The 19528-nt window shown below is 39.2% G+C and overlaps 1 protein-coding gene across 1 annotated transcript in view; it reads left to right on the forward strand.

Moving 5' to 3' along the window:
- The first annotated feature begins 550 nt into the window (after positions 1-550).
- Positions 551-19528, forward strand: part of plch2a (phospholipase C, eta 2a) — a 60297-nt gene continuing 41319 nt past the window's right edge. Inside the window, 4 exon segments of the mRNA XM_051071014.1 lie at positions 551-2214; positions 12579-12725; positions 15577-15820; positions 16061-16190. Coding sequence (XP_050926971.1) covers positions 2022-2214; positions 12579-12725; positions 15577-15820; positions 16061-16190 — 714 coding nt within the window. The 5' untranslated portion in view covers positions 551-2021.

Below are 19528 nucleotides of genomic sequence, written 5' to 3' on the forward strand. Positions count from 1 at the left end.
ACATGGCCTGCATTTGGGGGCGCTGTGGAGATCTCAAAATCAGTCTTAAAATTAGAGTGGCGCAAGGATGCCAAAATGTATAAGACTACTCAGTCTAGTAAGCAACACACCCCTGTAACATTGTCAGACCCATTATGGACAATTTAAAAAAAAATCATTTTATTAATCTTCTTTTTAATTCAATGCACCTTGGCAAAACCTGGTGTCTAAATTACCCACAATGGAACTCAACTGTCAACAGTTGCATCAGAGATTCAGGTATGTCATGCTAGTATCAGCCTGGAGCCTGTAGCTCCAGCCTAAACAGGCTACAGGACTCGGATGGGCTCACTTCTTTCACTTGAGGACATTTATCAGACTTTACACAGATCCCTCCAGAGACACTAAGGATGACATACTTTTTTTTAACACCCAGAAACAAAAACTGATTTGTAAAACTGGTTGTATTCCCCTTTAATAGTGAAGTCAGGGAAACCTTAATTGTTATTGCTAAAAATGCTCTTGCGACTCTTAAAGTGATTTCAAAAAGTGAGTGGTCGCACCCTGAAGGTGTGAAAGCACCCGTTGCCCTTTGTATTGCCCTTCGTATTCCATATACTTTTTTCTTCTTACTATTATTCAAAAACAAAAGATAACGGCTTCAGAATCACGAATGTCATGCACAACAACAAATCCTACTACACACACACACACACACACACACAAAGGCATATTGTCGGCCACCGGGTCACTTTGACCCAGAGGACAACACAAGGGTTAAGGGCAGAATCTCCCATATACAGTGCAACAAACAGGTTTGTTCTCATTAGAGCATTTCAGCACCATGGCCAGTGCACATCCACCTGAGGCAAAAGCTCTCACACAGCAAACATTTCCTTCTGTGAGGGAATAGCAATTAAATGACAAAATGCTGAGATCCCAAAATCCCTCAGGGAGCATTCCCACTGCTTGTCAACAGTAATCAGATTTGAAGGTCACCCGTGTGTCCACTTTAATAGTCAAGTGCCACAAGTGCCCCTATCACAAACAACATGATGTATGGAGACAGTTCTCTCAGTAAAATTAGCCACCTGGGCTTTGGCCTACTTTCTATTGGCCTACTTATACCTAATGGGCATACACTCTACTTTGTTGTATGGGGTTATGAATTGATTTATTGTCTTGAGGTCCAACCTCTGTTCAAAAAAAAAAAAATCATATACTATCATGTAATAGAAACAAAACAAAACCAAAAAAAAAAAAAAAAAAAAAAAAAAAAGGACACAAGGAAGCATATACAATATAATTTGTGTACATTTTCAAGTTGTCATCCATCAAGCTGGTGCGGTGTAATGGAAGATAATAGAGATGGACATCTATTGCATATAACTTGGACACTTTCCAGTGCCACTTATTGGACCATCGTTATCCATAATCAGTTTGATATATACATTTCAGGAAAGAATGTTCGAATGATCGAATCGAATGATTTATTGTGTGTATAGTGAAGTGGTATCAGGGTTTGAGTGGGGGTTTGGACCTCATAACCTCATATCTAAAATCTTGACAGTGGACCTGGGACATCAACCATATGACATCATATCCCATGACTCTTGGCCACAGATGTGAAGCCAGTGTGTCCAATCCTTGGAACTGTAGTTCATGAATCTACACAAGTCTACAAAACAATTGGTCTTCTACTTGCTACTACTGTATTCCCATTTATCCGTGAACATACAACTCCAGCTTTATTTATTTATTTTTTATCATATGAAAACGGGTAACTGCTAGATTCCCCATTTTCCAAGTTGTACCCGAATGCAACACCGGTGTGTGCACGTGCGAGAGCTACCTGAGTAATGAGATGTGCCAAAATGTCTCCATGTGATAATTTCCGGTGTGTCGATATTTATGAAAAAATGTAAATCCAGTGTAATGTTTTTATTTTTAATACTTTCATTAGAGTCATACGAAGTCGGAATTCGCCACAGGAGAGGATTTTCACCCCTTTTTCAGTGTGATACTAAAGAGTTTCCGTTGTTATGCCACAGATCGCGAGTTTCCACGAATCAGCTCGTCTTCGGTATCTCAATGACAAATCGTCGAAAATTTACATTTATGCCACTTGGTCGAAGGTGCGAAAACGACACAGCAATCCCAACTTACTGTTTGAGAACTGTGTTTCAAAATGTTTGCCTGGTCAAAAATTGGAAAAAGCCAAACCCCGGGGCCACGGTGAGTTAGCTAACAGTTGTTTTACTCTACTCGTTAACTGTTTTCTCTTGACTCTGAACGATATATAATGTTGCTGTAAATGACATAACATGGGTCTGTGTTCGATGTGTTCTGTCTTCTGCTGACAATTCAAACTCAAGACATTTCTGTCAGCTTTAATTTTCCCTGTTATATGCATCTGACTCTGTACGCCGTTATGTAGTGAGTATTAAATCATATTAATGGCCATTCAAAGGGTCCTCTGAACTCGACACTGAATTGACCATCAAACAGCATGTTTTTCATTCAAGTTTTGGATTTTTGGTTGGTTAACTTCCCTCACCAGGCTCTCTGCTTACAAGATCTTACTGTAGAAGATTTGGAGTTGCATCCCAACAAGCTATTAAATCTAATGAATGTATGCATCTCAAAATTCAACGATTGCCTTCAGCTAATGGTAGCCTATATGGCTGTAGTGACAAGCGAAGCAAATTGGAGTAATGAATGCAGAGGCCTGAGTCCTCTCTGTAGTCTGGTTTGCTGACACAGATGGGCCCACGCTGCTCTGGTCTGGATCCCTCAACCTAACTGTAGGTCAGGCACTCTGTTTAATTATAGATAACGCAGTGGGAAGGTAAAGCCAGATTTAACAGTTTTGCTGCCGACAACATCCCAAATTGGAAGTGCTTTAAGCCTCAGCAGTGTGCTGATCCCACTGTGTTTGAGGTAATCTAAGAAGTTTGAGTTAAAGGGAACTTGCAGGATTATTAATGTGGTAGGGTGACATAAATAAATATTGACATTTTGCTGACCGATTTGTATTATTAGCTGGAGTTATTGTATCTGGTATACAAGTCAGTTGCTGTCAATAATTAAATGAAACAAGTCAGTAAAGTTGGTGTTTTTTCTTTGTGTGTTAATGATATCAAATTAAATTTCTAGCAATGTTTTACCAACCTTCAAAAACTCAGAAAGGTCCAGTGTTAGTGCTGCAGATAGTGTTTCACTTCACCTGGCATGAAGCTGGCTCATCTTGGTCAGACTGTAGTCTCATTTCACAGAGATGACAGTTTCTGTAGAGCAGAAATTTCACTGAATGTGATCGTGCATGTACACTATAATCTGACTTCTGCTGCTGCCTTGCTTTTAACTCTGGGTTTAGTGACCTTGTTTCTCTCTGTCTTTTTGATTCCCTAAAACACAGACACACATGCACCCACAGAGTATGGTTTTTGAGCACTTACTTGGCGATATCATGCTTTATCACATGTGAATTAGCTGAGCCAAATCCTCATGTGAAAGGTGTCCTGCTGAAGATAAGTTGCACTTGTTGCCTTCGTTTAGAGCTTAAATCTACTTACAGCTGCCTTGTGTGCAGTTTGTTGAGATGTTAAACCCTGAGAAATATATTCACTACATGTTTGTGGGATCCCAGAAGACATTACTTTTCTTTATAATGTCATAAAATATTGTTGTAACTGTCAGAACTATACATATGGCATGAAAACATTCTCCCCTACTTCCCCTTTTTTTTTTTTTTTACTGCAGAATGAACCGGAACATTTGAGGTAGAAGTCAGAAAGGAAATGAGTTTGTCTTCTACTGTTTGAGTTACTAGCAGTCACCTATTTCATTGACTGAACTGTATATTGTCTCCTCCAGATATTACCTATGTAGTGTCCAGATGATCCAAAGAAGGTGGATGTTGAACTGGGGCACAGCTTACATTGTCTTTCAGCACCCCTACTATTTGAACATTTTAATAGTTTGTCCATTTCTACTTTATTTATGATAATGTTTTTGTGAAAAGCGTTTCTACAGTGGTTCTGTGCAGTGGGCAGTTTTGCAGCCACCTCTGCACAGGGCTTTTTACATTGGCTCTTTGTCAGATTCTGTCAGCTCTGTAAGTTAAACTGTTTCATATTCAGTACCTGGCACCTGTTTGTTGAGCAGTCTAGGTGGTCAGAGGTCCACGTCCAGAGGTCTGACAGTGTTTGACACCACTCAACGTGCTTCGACTGCTGCATCCCACTGTCTGGCCTGAAATTTTTTTGGAGATGGTGCTGTGGTGGAGTTTTAACAAAAAGAGAAAATTTGTTGAAAGTATTAGTATTAAGAAGGTTTGTGAAAAGTAGCATTGTGTAGTGGTATTTACATTTAAGCACATGATAACTAATAAGAACTGCTGTAATTGCTCAAGTATGCGTGGTTCAGGGATTTACAACCAAACTGAGAGAATGAGCTATAGTTGTCAGTCTACACTGGTGATAATGCAGAGCCTCAGCAGGGCAGCCAGGAAGATAGAGTCAGTGCAGGATAATTGATAAAAGGCTTGTTTCATGTGGAGCTTGGCTGGGGCTGTGTGACGTCCGCAGACAGGAGTGGGAATATCTGATCGCTCAGAGGAAACACCTTCTGACATAAAACAGACTCTTTGATTGGTCGTGGGGCATAAAAAAAGCCTCATCTTTATTAGGGGTCTGTCATGTCCTACTGTCCTCCCTCTGGCTTTTTCTGTGGGTCACTGCATTTCACTTCACACAATTAGCAAATCTCCTGGATCAGGATTACTGCTTCCCGGGGATTTAGGATTTCTGTCCGCCCAACACATGTTGCACAGTTACTGTTTGTGTGTTGTGCTTCCATTTCGTTTCTGCTTTCCATTGATGCAGCCGCAGTCTCTCTTTCGTGAGAAGCCAGTCGTTTTCAGTGTCACTGATAAATGCCAACTGAGGGAAGAAATAAAGAAATGATGGCACAGCATGAAGACAAATTGTAGCTTTGAAAACATTCTGCTGCATCTTCTTGGTTTTAGAGATGGAAGAATATTGAAGAGATCGCTGTGCAATAAGCAGGTTTGCTGGGGCAATAACATCACAAGATTATTGACCAACTGTTGATTGGAAGAAGAAGGAATTTATTCTGTGGGCTTTTCTTTGCAGATTCTGCTGTGAATCTAGGAAGGAAACTACCAGCAAGAGATACTGTCAGCCTGTGAGTTTTTAAAGAGGTGGAGTAACGGAGGACGTAGAACATTAGCCAAAAAGTTTTTTTACTCAATAATACTGTAGCTAAATGTCTAATTTGCATACCTAATTTACCCACGCTGACATTAACTCTCAAATGAAATTTCTGTGGGCATATCCCCTCGACTTTTAGGCATAAACGTGATATTTCACTTATCCTAAATGAGCACATCCAAGAAGAACGGGTTTTTCCCTGTTGGACCAGTGTCCTCAGCCATGATGTGTTCCACAGCCATGCCTCCCACTGGAGACAAGCCCGGACCTCCAGCTAAAGAAGCTTTCTCCTCAGAGGAGGAAATGGACAAAGAGAAGAGCCAGCAGCAGGCCTCTCTGTCCCATGTGGTGGAGGACTTCTTCTGGATAGGCAGCAGCATTATAGCCTTCTCCAAGTGGAGGCTTGGCTACATGGGTAAGATTAGTCAGCTAAACGAGAGTAGAGTTAGAGTAGTTGGATATCACACATATCAGGCTTTTGTGAATATATATAAAACAGTTCCACACCATTTCAGAAATCCCTTGCATTACCAGTCTGCAAGACCAGGATTATATTTGACACTTGTTTGTGGTCAGTGTTGTTGTGTTTTTGTGCAAGTGGCCATGGAGACTCCAGACCCTAGCATTTTGTACTGTGGTATTTAATTGTGAGTTCATACAACCTTGGCGAGTATATGAGAGAATGGTGAGTTTATCTGACTGGCAGTGTATTTGAAGCGAGAGCATAATGTTTTTATTTGTTCATTTGTTCATCTTGTTCCTGTCATTTGCCTTTATCCTAAATGCTTTGGTTGTTATGGTGACCTCAGCCTATACTAGTCACTCATCACTAAATAAGATGTGGACTTCTCAGGGTAAGAAACCAATTCTTCTGCCTTTCATCTTTAATCACTGAACAGACATAGATCGCCTGGTTAATTATTAGAGAGGCTCCTTGTGTTTAACCTTTACACTACCACCCTGTCAGTCTTCATCAGGTTTGCTGCTTCAACCTCAGCAAAATGACCATTTGCACCATGGAATCACACAATCACCTGTGTGTGTGTGTGTGTGTGTATGCTTCTGTGCGTGTTTACAACATATGGCCACGAGACAATCCCTCTGGGCTTAACCTGGTGCCCTGACAGAGAACAGTGGCTAACTCCACCTACTTGTCCCATATTGTGACAGTGGCAGCAGGACGACAGTCACCCAGGTCACCCTGCTACGTCACTGAGGTGACACCCACTCATCTTACCTGGGCTCAGCTGTGTTTTGGTGGAAAACTACTACCCTGTTTTCTGCTTCCTGCTTTAACCCCATTAACCAACCTCAGCAGCTGTGGCCTCCAGCAGGACTGCTAATGCTTGTTAAATACTGGAGTGTTGATGTAGGTCATCCCATTCCACAGCAACCATGTCCCTTCAGATAGAGGTCTGAAATTTATTGGTGCTGAATATAATTGGGACCACATTCCTTATGAAACATGTGGTGATTGAATGCCTGATATATAGGCAGTGTTTTCAGTGAAGGTTATCTTGGAAATAATTCTAAGCCCGAGGTGCAGAGTACAAAAATGCAGTTTTGCTAGGTTTAGAGGCAACTCTGAGGACAGTGAAGATTATCTATCTAGATGATCTAGTATAATAACAGTTAGAAACAAGCAACAAGTGTCATCATAATCTAACAGAGATAAAAATGTGTCATCTGGCCATATTCCAAGATTTTTTTACTGAGCGACTTTTTCTTATTTGCTTGTGTTAAACACTTCAGTCATGTTATCTCCCTTTTGTGGAGAATGGGCACAACGCTGGAAGAAGCGCTGGTTGTTTTGGTTCATTGAAAGTTAATTTTAATAATTTCTTCCTCAACCATAATTTATTTGTCATTACTATGCTCTTTCCCTAAACCTTTACTATACAGTATTTTCCATGTGCATACACAGTGGAAGGTCAAAATTTTGAAATTGTTAAATGTGATGCAGACGCAAATGTTTTTGCAGAATGGTTTAGTATCAACATTCTTATCTGGTGATAGGGTTTCCTTTACTGTTTTAATGTCTGTAGTAATAACTCACCATCAGCTGAATCAGATGCCTGCTCCACAATGTTGTTTCTTATCTAGGGAATGATGTCATCATTAATAACAAATGAGACTGCTGTGACTATACTGTCTTCTGACAATCTAGTTTTCTGTCTAGCTGTTTAATTTGCAAGTTTACTAATTAGACACTGTGCATTTAGAAAATACTCAGACCCTTCATTTTTTTGTTATGATGCAGCTTTATGGTATAATCATTTAAATGAATTTCCCCCTCATCAGTCTACATTCAGTATACCATAATGATAAAGCCAAAACAGAATTTTAGACATTTTTTTGGAAATTCATTAAAAAGGAAAAACTGTGCTGTTGATTTTTTTTGAGGCTTCATGAATGCAATACAGCATTTACAGGTGGAGGATTAAAGTCAGCTTATATACAGAAACAAGCACTTTTGTTTAGTTGTTGTGACTCTTAACAAGGCCTCTTATTAATCAAGTGTGCAGATAACATCTGATCTCCTCAGCCATTTGAACATCAAGTGAACATCCCGCATTCCTCCAAAATGCATCTTCCACACATCAACACACTTTAAATTTAATGTTGTAACCATGGCAATAGGCCCAGGCCCCCACTAGTAAAAGAGTGTTCTGCCTTTATGTGAGTGTGCGTCATGCTCCACTTTTGTTTCTCTCTCTATATCTACAAGGTGTTGTACATGTGTATATTTCTTTGTCTCAAAAACAAGTAAGCAGCATCTTTTTTTTTATTGTGAAATTCTACAACAGTTCATCTGTCTTTTCCCTGCATATATTCTAAATCATAGCTTCTTGTTATAGAATAGCATGCATGCTGAATAATGTTAGCCTTGAATTAGCAAAGTCACATTTGATAATATGATGAAGTAATTTTGCTAGTTAAAAAAAGATTTAAAGCAGGAAGTGGTGCTGCAGATTCACTGGTGGAATTTTGTGAAACAGGTACATTTTTCCAAATTAATTCCAAAAGCTTTTCAACATTATTAAAATAAATGGCCCCTCTCTCATTTGCCATAAATATAGTACACAAAGAGTTTGTTTTGGCATCCATGGGGTTATTTAATGTGTTTGATGCATGTTAGCCAGAAGGCAGTTTCATTCCTTAGGTGTAGTCTACTGATACTTGCTTAGCACAGATGTTTTGTATAGTGTCTTGTCTTGGGTTGAATGTGGTGAAATTACTTTGTATGATCTGTCTGTCTTTTCAGTTGTGATCATTAATAATTCAAACGCAAGTTTACAGTGGCTGACTTCTGGATTCTTCTGTAATCCTGATCCTGAATCACAGAGTCTTGAAAAGTCTGAATAAACTCTGGGAATTATAGCTGTTATTTCATATTTTGCATAACTTCATATGTGTTTCACAATACTTCACATATATACCAATATGTAGATATGGACATGCAAATCCAAGTGCCAACTGTGAACTAAACGCAAACCAACTGTGAACTCATTAATTAAACTGGAGTTAATTATCCAGGTTTAATCAGCCATCCATAGGTTATGACTAACCTTTCCAATTGGCAGAAATGGATACAGTGAATTTCTTCCACCACTTAGTGCTGAATGGGTGCTGGTCTGTGCTATTTGCTGTGTTTTTGCTGTGTATGTGGACTTACTATTGTAACTATATTACATATAGTTACTCTGAGTTACTGTTTCATAGTATGCAGTGACATATGATTAGTATTATTATCATGTGCAGTCTTGTACCAGTAGTGGTTTATTCAAATCCGTATTTGAAATATTCTTCAGTCTCCTGAGTCATGATTCATTTTATTGGTGGGTTGATTGTAGCAGTGGGCTGTAGTGTTTCACTGTGAAAGTACACCTACAGCCTCCCCTGACTGGCTTTACTTCACCCTTGGGGTTAAGCTCACAAACTATGCTACTTCTATGTGAGTACTCTGTAGTAAAGTACAGTAGAAGAGTTGACTTCCCAAGGGTTTTCCCACACACGGCCAGCTACATCACATGAGCATATACGTTCTTGTTTTAGTTGATTGGCAGGGGACTGTGAGCAGAATGTGGCCTCCTTCCCTAATTGTATTCAAGGCGACCACAAACCAGAGTGTGTTACACATTGAAATGATCCTCTTTTGTTGCAGTTTGATCAGGTTTAACCTCTCACTACACTGGTGAAATCAAATGAGCAGAGCAAAAAGGAACTGCTGTTTTCTTCTAAACTGATCTCCACTTAGTCTAGACAATCTGATATTCCATCAGTTTCTCTTTAATGTCAGATAAGCAAAGACATGGTGGGTTGACCATGGGGCTCTCTGTCTCCACAGAGACTTCAGGATGCAGGCAGTGATAGCAGCAGATGTAAATGTTGGCCAGGAGACTGTGATGGCTGTTAGAGAGTGTGCAGCTCATTTTTGTCAGGAAGAGGAGGATGAGCCACGTAGATCACTGTCAGGAGATGGTTTTCAGCTGTGTGCCATTGTGACCTGAGAGCCCGCAGAGTCTGCATGCTCTCATTCCAACCAAAGTTTGACAGCAGCTCATTTCATGGATTTCTGCCCCCTCTCTGGCTGAAGGAGTGTAGATCCTTAGCTCTGTTACAACCACTGGTATCAGGCACTGCAATCAGTCAGCAGCTACAGAAATAACCCTTCCCCTGAAATCAATAAGAAGCTGCTCCACAGCCATGTTGCATTTATATTACTTGAAACAGTCCAAGCTCTAAAATCATTCGGGGTCAACTGGTTATGGATAATATGTTCCTTTATTCTCCCACAGTAAATGGAAAACGAAACACAAACGGTGGTTTCGGAAACCGGTTTCGGTTTCGTTTTAAACTGCCCTGAATAAACAAGTGGTTTATGAAACATATGAAACATATGTTTTAAATGTTAAATGCTGTCAAAAAGTACTGCAATGGGAATACTGTTTGGTGTAATTTTAGGGTTGTAAGCATGCACAAAAGCATGTCATTTATTTTGAAAATGGAAAGGTGGTGGCTCATTGGCCATAACTCTTAGTGTAATTACGGTCAGATGTAGTCAAATGTGCACATGAGAGAATATTATATGACACATGGTTTAGCATGTTTGTTCTAAATGATAACTGAGAATCTTCCATTTACTGATTTCTCATTTGTGTTCAGCAAACAGCACCTGGTTTACAAGCAAGAGCTAAACCAACTAGCATGATATAGCTAACAGACATGATGTAGCTAACAAAGCTGTCAAACCTTTCAAGGTATAAATTTAGGTTCAGAATGTGAAAAGACAAGCATCTAATTAGAGTGTATAAGGTCAGGTTTTCAAACCATGAGACACCTCCCTAGGAGGCCACAAGGGGAGTTGCAGGGGAGGAGGGGAGAGACATGAGGCAAAGATCCCAGTGCTTCAGTTCGTACTGAGACTGCGTAGATTTTCAGGTCATCTGGTCAACCATTCCCAGGGTTCACTACTGTGTAGAGGGAGGCTGAAATGACTATGCACCACAAAGCTAGACCAATCTTGGACATATCTATACCTTTATATTAAGGTTAAGGTTATGTGCTCTTCATTGCATTTGAATAAAACTTAATCACTCGTGATGCATCTTACACTTAACTTTACCTATCCAGTATTTATTTACTCTGTTTGTATCTTATTAATTTCTTTTAAAATGGTTTCCAACATTTCAGTGTGCGTTTTAATGCCTTATGCTGTATATCCTGTTTTTATAAAGCACAATAAAGTTCAATAGCAGCGGTTAGGAGAACAGGACTGAACTACATTGACAATGCCCTGGGGGCGGGCTCTTTGCAGTGAGACCACAGCCACAAGAAAATCAATGCTCACTTAGAGCATTCCATCACTGCTGGTTTGCATAGTTTGCTTAAACAGCAGAGGTTTTATATGTATGTTGCATTTAGGTCAAATTGGACAAAATATGATCCAGGTTAGAACTCATTCTTTTGAAGTATAAAATGCTTGGTGTTTACTGTGAACTTTTTAGTTTCAAATCAGCTTCATCAGACATGATTTAACATATGTTAAACAGGAGGGCCAAAAGCAGCACTTGTGTATAACAGCTCCCTCGCTGAATTGCTGCAAGATTTAGTAAGCTAGTACTTTCATCAATTTACCTGGGCTCAACAATTTACCTGGGCTTTATTGGTGACTGGCCTGTACTTGTTTATGCTGCATAATTTAAAATGGCATCAATTTAATACTACCTTTTTCCTGAATATGTACAGTAGTTACTGGCTTATGGCTGAGTTGAACTCAGAAACGTGTGTCCATGAATTTTCCAAAATGCCGTAAAAGCAGCATTACACATATAGCAGGTATGGTGAATGTTGTGTGTGTCAGTGATCTGCTAACCTTAGTTAGACATTTGTGTGCTGAGGTGGCCTAATTTCCTGCATGTTCTGGGTGTTTGATAGGATGTGGCAGGCAGCTGATAATTGATAGTATGGCCACATAGGGTGTGACTGCGTCCCAGGGGCATGTCGCTGTCCATACCAGCCAGACCAGGCCTGATTACCACACCATTAGCTTCCTGTGGAGGAACTTTCCAAATCTATCCCCCAAAATAATAGCAAGGTCACATAGATGCTTAGCTGTGTTTTCAGTGTCACCACAGGATTTCGGTGCGTCTCATTAAAGTCAGTCTTATTCTATTGGTGTCTTCTTCTGCTAAGTTTAGGCTACAATATGAAACCTCACATCTAAAAAGAGCTCTTGGCATTATTGATTTTGGTGGTGGTTCTGTCCTAGTCTACAGTGTGAAGTAGAGATCTTGTTAAAGGGCTTTTCGTGGAGAAATTGCTTCTCGCTGTCGTCTATCTTCTTTCACTTTTTCTTCCTCCCACGAGATGAGGAAAATCCTGTCGGCAGTGACAGGCATATCCAATATGTTTGCTTTGCAATGCTGAGTGTTCATGTGTGTATAAGTAATAACTGTGTTTTATGTGAGAGCACAAATATACACACACGCATTCTTCTACATCTGTCTTTCTCTGGGGTGCTGTCATTGACATAATGTATCTTCTAACCCCTCACCTTAACCTTAACTATCACAATTGAATGCCTAAACCTAAAACCAAGTCCAGAGCCATTTAAGCATTTTGGTGCTCACAAAGCTATCAGACCCCACTAGTATAGTGTGCTCCCGGTATTCGGACCCCATGAATATAGTAAAACAAGTCCACACACACATACACACTGTTGACTGAAAACATGTAGTGTGTACACATTTCTGTCTGTCACACATTTCCTTTCAGTTGCAGTGCACACTCCAGTGATTTCCTTTTTGACAACTTCCCAATATTTTTTTTTTCTTCTGTCTGGCTTGTTTTTTTTGCCTCTAGTGGAGAAATGTATGAGCTCCATGCAGATGGGAACCCAGATGGTGAAGCTCCGTGGCGGCTCCAAGGGACTGGTGCGGTTCTTCTATCTGGACGAGCACAAATCCTGCATCCGCTGGAGGCCCTCGCGCAAGAACGAAAAGGCCAAGAGTGAGTGTCCTCTTCTTCTCACAGTTTCAAGGGAACAGCATCTTAAATCTGTCTTTCTCCTGTAGTTCAGGGCATTCAAAATTCAGACTTATGGAAAGCCACTCATGCCATATTCTCTGTGACAGGCAAGGGCGCATTGAATGTTACCAGGCATCCCATAAGCTGAATCTCCATATGTCATCCTTCCAAGAGGCTCAGCCTACTCACCATTAACAATTCAGTTTGTCAGAAAGACAACAGCCACAGCTGTTTTTGTAAACAGTTCCTGAGTGACTGTGCCAGCTATTGTTAACCAGCCTACTGCATTTCATTTTAAGGATCCAAACAAACTAGTATTAGTTACTAGTGTTATTTATTTTATAAACAATCAATGATTAAATCTATAAAATGTCAGAAAAATGTCAGTTTAACTGGCACACCATCTCTTCTGCTGGTCACATTTGTCAGTTTTTAATAAAATACATCACTAGAGTTGGTAGTCTCAGAGATTATGTATATGTTATTTAAAAATTTGGTAATAGTGGAAAGAAAAGACCATGTAATTTGCTAAAATGTCTTTATGACGTGATGTGATGATGTGTTCATTCATTTTTGGATGTTGCTTTCTTTGTTTTTGGTGCCAGAATCTGCAGTCAGTCAGACTGATGTAGCATTATTTCAAGTTTTCCAAATTTGACCTGAACTCAATGACCAAATGCTGATCAACTATGATGCAAATTTTCTTACATAACTGATGTTACTAAGTCAATTTCCAGACCTGTTTGCATGTTTCATATTAACATATGAATCATTTATTCACAAAAGTAAAACAAGAGGTGAACACACCGCACATCATCGAGACACATGTTCCTGCTTGTGGTCTCATTCCACTCGCTCTAAGTCAGGTCTCCTTTTATAGAATACTTTTGGAAAAGAACCCTTCGTTTGGCCACCACTATTCTCCAGTGCCAGTGTATCTCCCAGGTGGCCTGTTAATGTTTGACAGGCTTTTAGGTCTGTTGGATTTAATTCTTGCCCCTTTAGGCTACAGTCCCTCAAGGCATCAAGTGTTTTTGTTATTTAATACTGGACATTTATTTTCCATACACAGTATCTGCAACAAGCAAAGAAAACTGTTTCCTGTAGTGTTTTAGAATAAAACAAAGCTAAGGGACTTCTTAGCAGCAGCTCCCAGGATGGCTGGGCGTCTCATGGGGGCTTAGAGGCTCAGTTTCCTGTTGCTCTCCCTCCTCTGTAGCCCTGGATTTAATAAGCTTCTTAAGTCAACTTAATTATTCATCAGCTTTAATCTGCCCAAACAGTGTCTTATGCACACGTTACACCACATGAAAATGATACATGCACACACACACACACACACACACACAGACACACACACACACACACACACACACACACACACACACACACACACACACACAGTCTCAAGAATTTAATTTCAATAGTTTGCACAGAAATAAACTTAGAACACAAGAATTGTAGTTGATAATACTGATTAGTACTCATGCAGTTTGTGGATACACACATAAAAACTGACTCCTCCTCAATCACCTTTCATTTGATTGTGTTATTTCAAATGTATAAGTGAAAACTTTCACCTGTAGTAAATGTAGTAAATGTACAAAGGTCAACAGAGCCACCAACAGCAATCATTCTCTGCAGCCTGTCCAACAGACAACATCAACCTCAAGCTCTACTGCTAGCAGCTCATCAAATATTCCAGACAGTAGTAGTGGTGGTTACTCTTATCTACACGATACCTGGTGTATGCTCCTGCATAATTTATAAAAGTGCTGTACATGTATAGTATATCCAGCTGCAGGGTTTGTGGAAAACACAGCCACATGGGAACATACACAACACAGCACCAGCATGTCAGCTGTCATGTTAGATGCTTTGTTTGACATCCAATAGTATATACTGTATATATATAACTGCCACAAAACCACAGGTCCTATACTGTTCTGCCCAGGGGAGGGTGCTGTGTGTGTGTGTGTGTATTGTTTTTCGGAGAGTGGACTTTCTGCATTATGAGTGTGCACATAAATAATATTTTATCCATGTGGTATATTGCACAAGTGAAGGACAGAAATAGATGCAGGCAGAGAGGAATATGTGTTATGGATGTTTTCTCTGAATATTGTTAGGTACAGAGAAATTAACCTGGTCTGCCCAATTTCCAAACTAGAACAAAAGCGAGAGAGAGACAAGAGACAGAACTACTTAACATGTGCTTTCAGTTGTGGAGGAAACAAATGAATGACACAATGTAGTGTTTTCCACTAAAATATCATTATCAGGGAAAACTGAGTTCTCTGCATCCTGTTCATTGAGTTGAGTATTTTTAAGCCTGTGTATCATGACTGAAATATCACACTCTAGAATTTATTTCCTCATTGAACTATTCCACAACAGGAAATTCATTATTATATGGTAAATTCTCAAAACAATAGAATACTAAAGAGCGCAGAAGGACGAGTCGGTCAATAACTCAGCTCAAAGTTCTATTGCGTTTTAAAGTGTTTTAATTTTCTATTAACTCGTGAGACTCCACAATACCCAAAACCTGGAGGTCTAAGTACAAATGTATTGTATACTAACGTGTCAAAGTCAAACTGCTTTACTGTTAGCAATTATAACAGTGCATCATATTTAAACCTGATCAAATGCTTTGTTTATAAAATCTGGATCAGCAAAGTAACTAGCAATGAAAGTGTCTTGAAATACACTGTACTAAAGGGATAAAGACATACCATTGAAATACCTATTGAAAGTAGAAGTACCTCCAAACTGTACTAAGTAAACGTTATATTCCATAACTGACTTGTCGACATCCTGTTTGCTCCAACAGTCTCCATCGACTCCATTCGGGAGGTGTGTGAGGGTAAGCAGTCGGAAATCTTCCAGCGCTACGCAGAGGGCAGCTTCGACCCCAACTGCTGCTTCAGCCTGTACTATGGAGAGCACATGGAGTCCCTGGACCTGGTGTCCGGCACTGGAGAGGAGGCGCGAACCTGGATCACAGGCCTCAAATATCTGATGGCAGGCATCAGTGATGAGGACAGCCTGGCCAAGAGACAGCGAACCCGCGACCAATATCCTTCACTTAAACAGTTACACACAAGGCACCTTGCCTGCTAATTAGACTGATGATTTTAAAGTACATCTGTATCCACTGCATAATATAGATACACATATCAACTTATGTGAAAATTTAGCAATGCTGAGACTTTCAGTTAAAAAAATTTACTCACTAACCACCATAAGCGGCAGCAATGAAAAGAGTAAATGTCCTGGATCTGCATGGTGACTTTCCTTGACTACCATGTCATCACATGGCTGAAGCAGACCTTCACTGAAGCTGATAAGAATGGCGATGGCAGCTTAAGCATCAGCGAGGTCCTACAACTCCTGCACAAACTCAATGTCAACCTGCCCCGACAGAAGGTCAAACAGATGTTTAAGGTACAGGAATAATAACGCCTGAGCGTCATCAGGGGCAAACAGGGCTTGGGGTACATCCAGTGGGCAGTCAGTGGTATAGAAGTACAAGAGGTGTTTTTATTCCAGTATTCCAGAGTCGGCTGCTCTGCCTGTTACACCTCTGTTCAGTGTCCTGCTGCTCTCTGTGTGAGGCCCTTAACCCTCACATCATTTTGTAAAAATGTCTCTTTAAAGCTAAAGGTCATGCATGTTTCAGTTAGGTACTATGTGTGGTCAGTGAGATCTTAAGAGCAACACAGGAACATTAACAAGAGGATTTAATCTTTGTATATAAAACTGCTGATTATAAATTAACCACCTAACTCACTAAGCATGGCTTTTACTTAGTGTGGTGGAATCTGTCTTAAACTTACAACTTCTAACACAAAGAAGAAATTATATAAAAGTGGCCTAAAACTGTACAACTAATGACCAGTACACAGAGTAGTGCAGCTCACTAAAAGAATAAATGGGCTTTACTGGTCACTTGAGATGGTATGTGCTTACTTCCTGGCAGATTGTGAATGAGCAGTAAAGACGTTTTGATTGATTGATCGATTAGTACAGATGTTAGCTAACATATGGCTCAGCCACTAACTCTTCCACAGCAGAGGGATTAGCATGCTGCCCAGTTAAGTGTTTGTTTTAACCCTCTTCCTACAGAGCAGCTAGCCAGCTTGCTATCACTAAGTCTAGAGGCCTGTTGATGGTCATCCATATGGTGCTGCTGAGACACAGATGGCCTCTGGTGTAATGCAGGGTAAATACTCCAGGGACTGCTTTTAACCCTTTGTGTGTGTGTGTGTGTGTGTCTGTAGACATTCATGAAGATTTGTGTGTTGACAATCACTCGGTTAGTTTCTTGGCTCAACCTACTTAACTGTGAAGAGGACTTAGTTATTGTGGGGTTGACCTCTTTCCAGTTTGTGGAAGAGAAGCTGATGAGTCAGTGCTGGTACTGACCACGTTTCAGAGCTCACTGCTGCATATGTGTATTTGTCCAATGCCCACCTGCACACCTGTCAGTATAACACAATGCAGTTCAATGGCACCACAAACTTCAGCCTCTAATACAATCATAAACAACCAACACCTCTGCAAAACAACAAAAATGAAGGTGAGGATATGGTAAGTATGCTTAAATAAATGACATGTAATTACTGTGTAATATGTAAGCAACACATTTTTTTACCACTAAATTCATGAGCAACAACCACACACACATACATAATACTGTCACCGTGCAGATACCATATTTTTTTCAGTAAGCCTCCCTTTGTTTACAGTTTAAAATGCATGCAACAGACCTTTTTATAAATAAAGTTTACAAACAAAATGCCACTAACAGAAGCAAACAGACACTGAACAGAGAGGCTGAGAGGAACTGAACAGTGAGGCTTATGTAATAAATCATAAATGATGGTTGTACTTGAACAGTATTGGGGTGGCCAAAAGATATCTAATAATTAATTAAATGAGTGATATTTACAGAAATCTGTTAATACACACACTCATAATTGCTGCAACAAGATTTTGATGAAGATTTTCCATGAGCAAATCTTGCAAAATGATGAGCATCCTAGTAAAACATAGATAGACAGAAAGAGCGGCTTATTAATCCCAAAGGGAAACTGCAGTGTCACAGCAGCCAAATCACATACATCACAAATAGAAGTGATCTTGGAAAAAAGAAAGTAGACTGAAAAAATATAATAAATAGGATGGGAAAAAGTTAATAATAACCAATATAAAATACACACAAACTAAATTAGAAAGAAAAAAGACACCAAAACTAAATATAAGAGCCGATATCTTTAGTTTTAAAAGTAGGATCATAACCTTTTTCATTCTAACATGCACTGAAGATTCATTGTACATGATGTTTCCTGGTAATGTCCTGTACATTAGTTGTGCAAGTCAAGCACTGCAGATATAGCTATATGTCGGTAAGGTGAAGGATTGCCCTTACCTATTGAAATACAATTAACTGTAGTAGCATAGAACATAGGTTCAACAAAGTTCAAACTTACTCAACTCAAATGGCCATCAGTTCATTTCCAGCTCATGAGTTAGTCAGTAGACTGTCAGCAGAATACTCAGCCGCAGCCTGAGGGAATAACCAGTGAACCAGTGTAGACTAATATCCACCCAGAAGGCAAGCTGAGGTAAAGCAAATTCATAGCACCTTGTGACAACAACACAATGTGAAGTGCTTTACATAATAAATACAAGCAAAGGCATCAATATGAGATAGAAAAAGGAAAAAAAAACAATATAATACAACTACTATAAAAACAATATAAAAACTATGAAGAGAAACACATGGATAGGATTTGAAATGATTTATAATATAATAATAATATAATATATAATATATAAGTAAAATAGAAGATAAAACTAAAGAACAGAATAAGACAATTAAACAGTACAATTAGAATTACAATCCAGCTACAGTGCAGTACAAGTATGAATGAATAGTCCCAAATTTAACTTCATAAAATACAATGACAAAGGAACTGAATTTGATTCTAGATATGTACATAATAATAACTGCTTCTTCTTTAGTTGGCTGATTTTTAAATTTAATTGTCTTAATATGGATGTTAAAGTTTCTGTCTGATTCCATGACTACTTGATTTGTGGTATTTCATGTCATCAACTGAAGCTGAGCACTGAGCACTTTAATTGTATTCTATTGTTTGTGAAGACAAGCATCTCTGATTTATCTTTTTCAACTGCAGGAAAGTTTGGCACATGCAGTCATTAATGTTTTTAATGCACTTACTCAGTGCTGTGCTTGTATGGGACCATATTGACTTTAAGATGCTTTTATTTTGGTAGTTTACCTCACCATGGACTGAGTGGAGAAATTAAACCTCTCAGCTGTAAGTGACAAACTTTAGCCTTTCTATATTTCAAATATTGTGAAATATAGAAAGGCCACTAGATATCTTGATAGTCAAATGAAATATCTGAATACAAATTTATTCCAGTGTGTCCAGGGTGTTCTGTGAATAATATAGCATGTAGAAATTAAGTTAACCTAAAGTTAAGTTAACCTAAAATACTTGTGTTTTCTACATTAAAACAAGCTCATTTACGATGGGGCCAGGAAGAAAGGCTAAGTTTTTGTTGTTTTTTAGAACTTTTGTGATTGGATATTTCTTACCACACATTGTCAGATGTCTTGTTGAGTAATCAGAAAGTGAATCAGGGCAATGTGTTTTCACTATTTTTTATTATTATTATTTATTATTTTTTTTTACCAGATTCCCATAATAAGGAAAGCGCTGAAGCCTTGGAGTTATGCCTTAATTCTA

The sequence above is a fragment of the Lates calcarifer genome, linkage group LG6, assembly GCF_001640805.2.
Source record: "Lates calcarifer isolate ASB-BC8 linkage group LG6, TLL_Latcal_v3, whole genome shotgun sequence".
Taxonomy (NCBI): domain Eukaryota; kingdom Metazoa; phylum Chordata; class Actinopteri; family Centropomidae; genus Lates; species Lates calcarifer.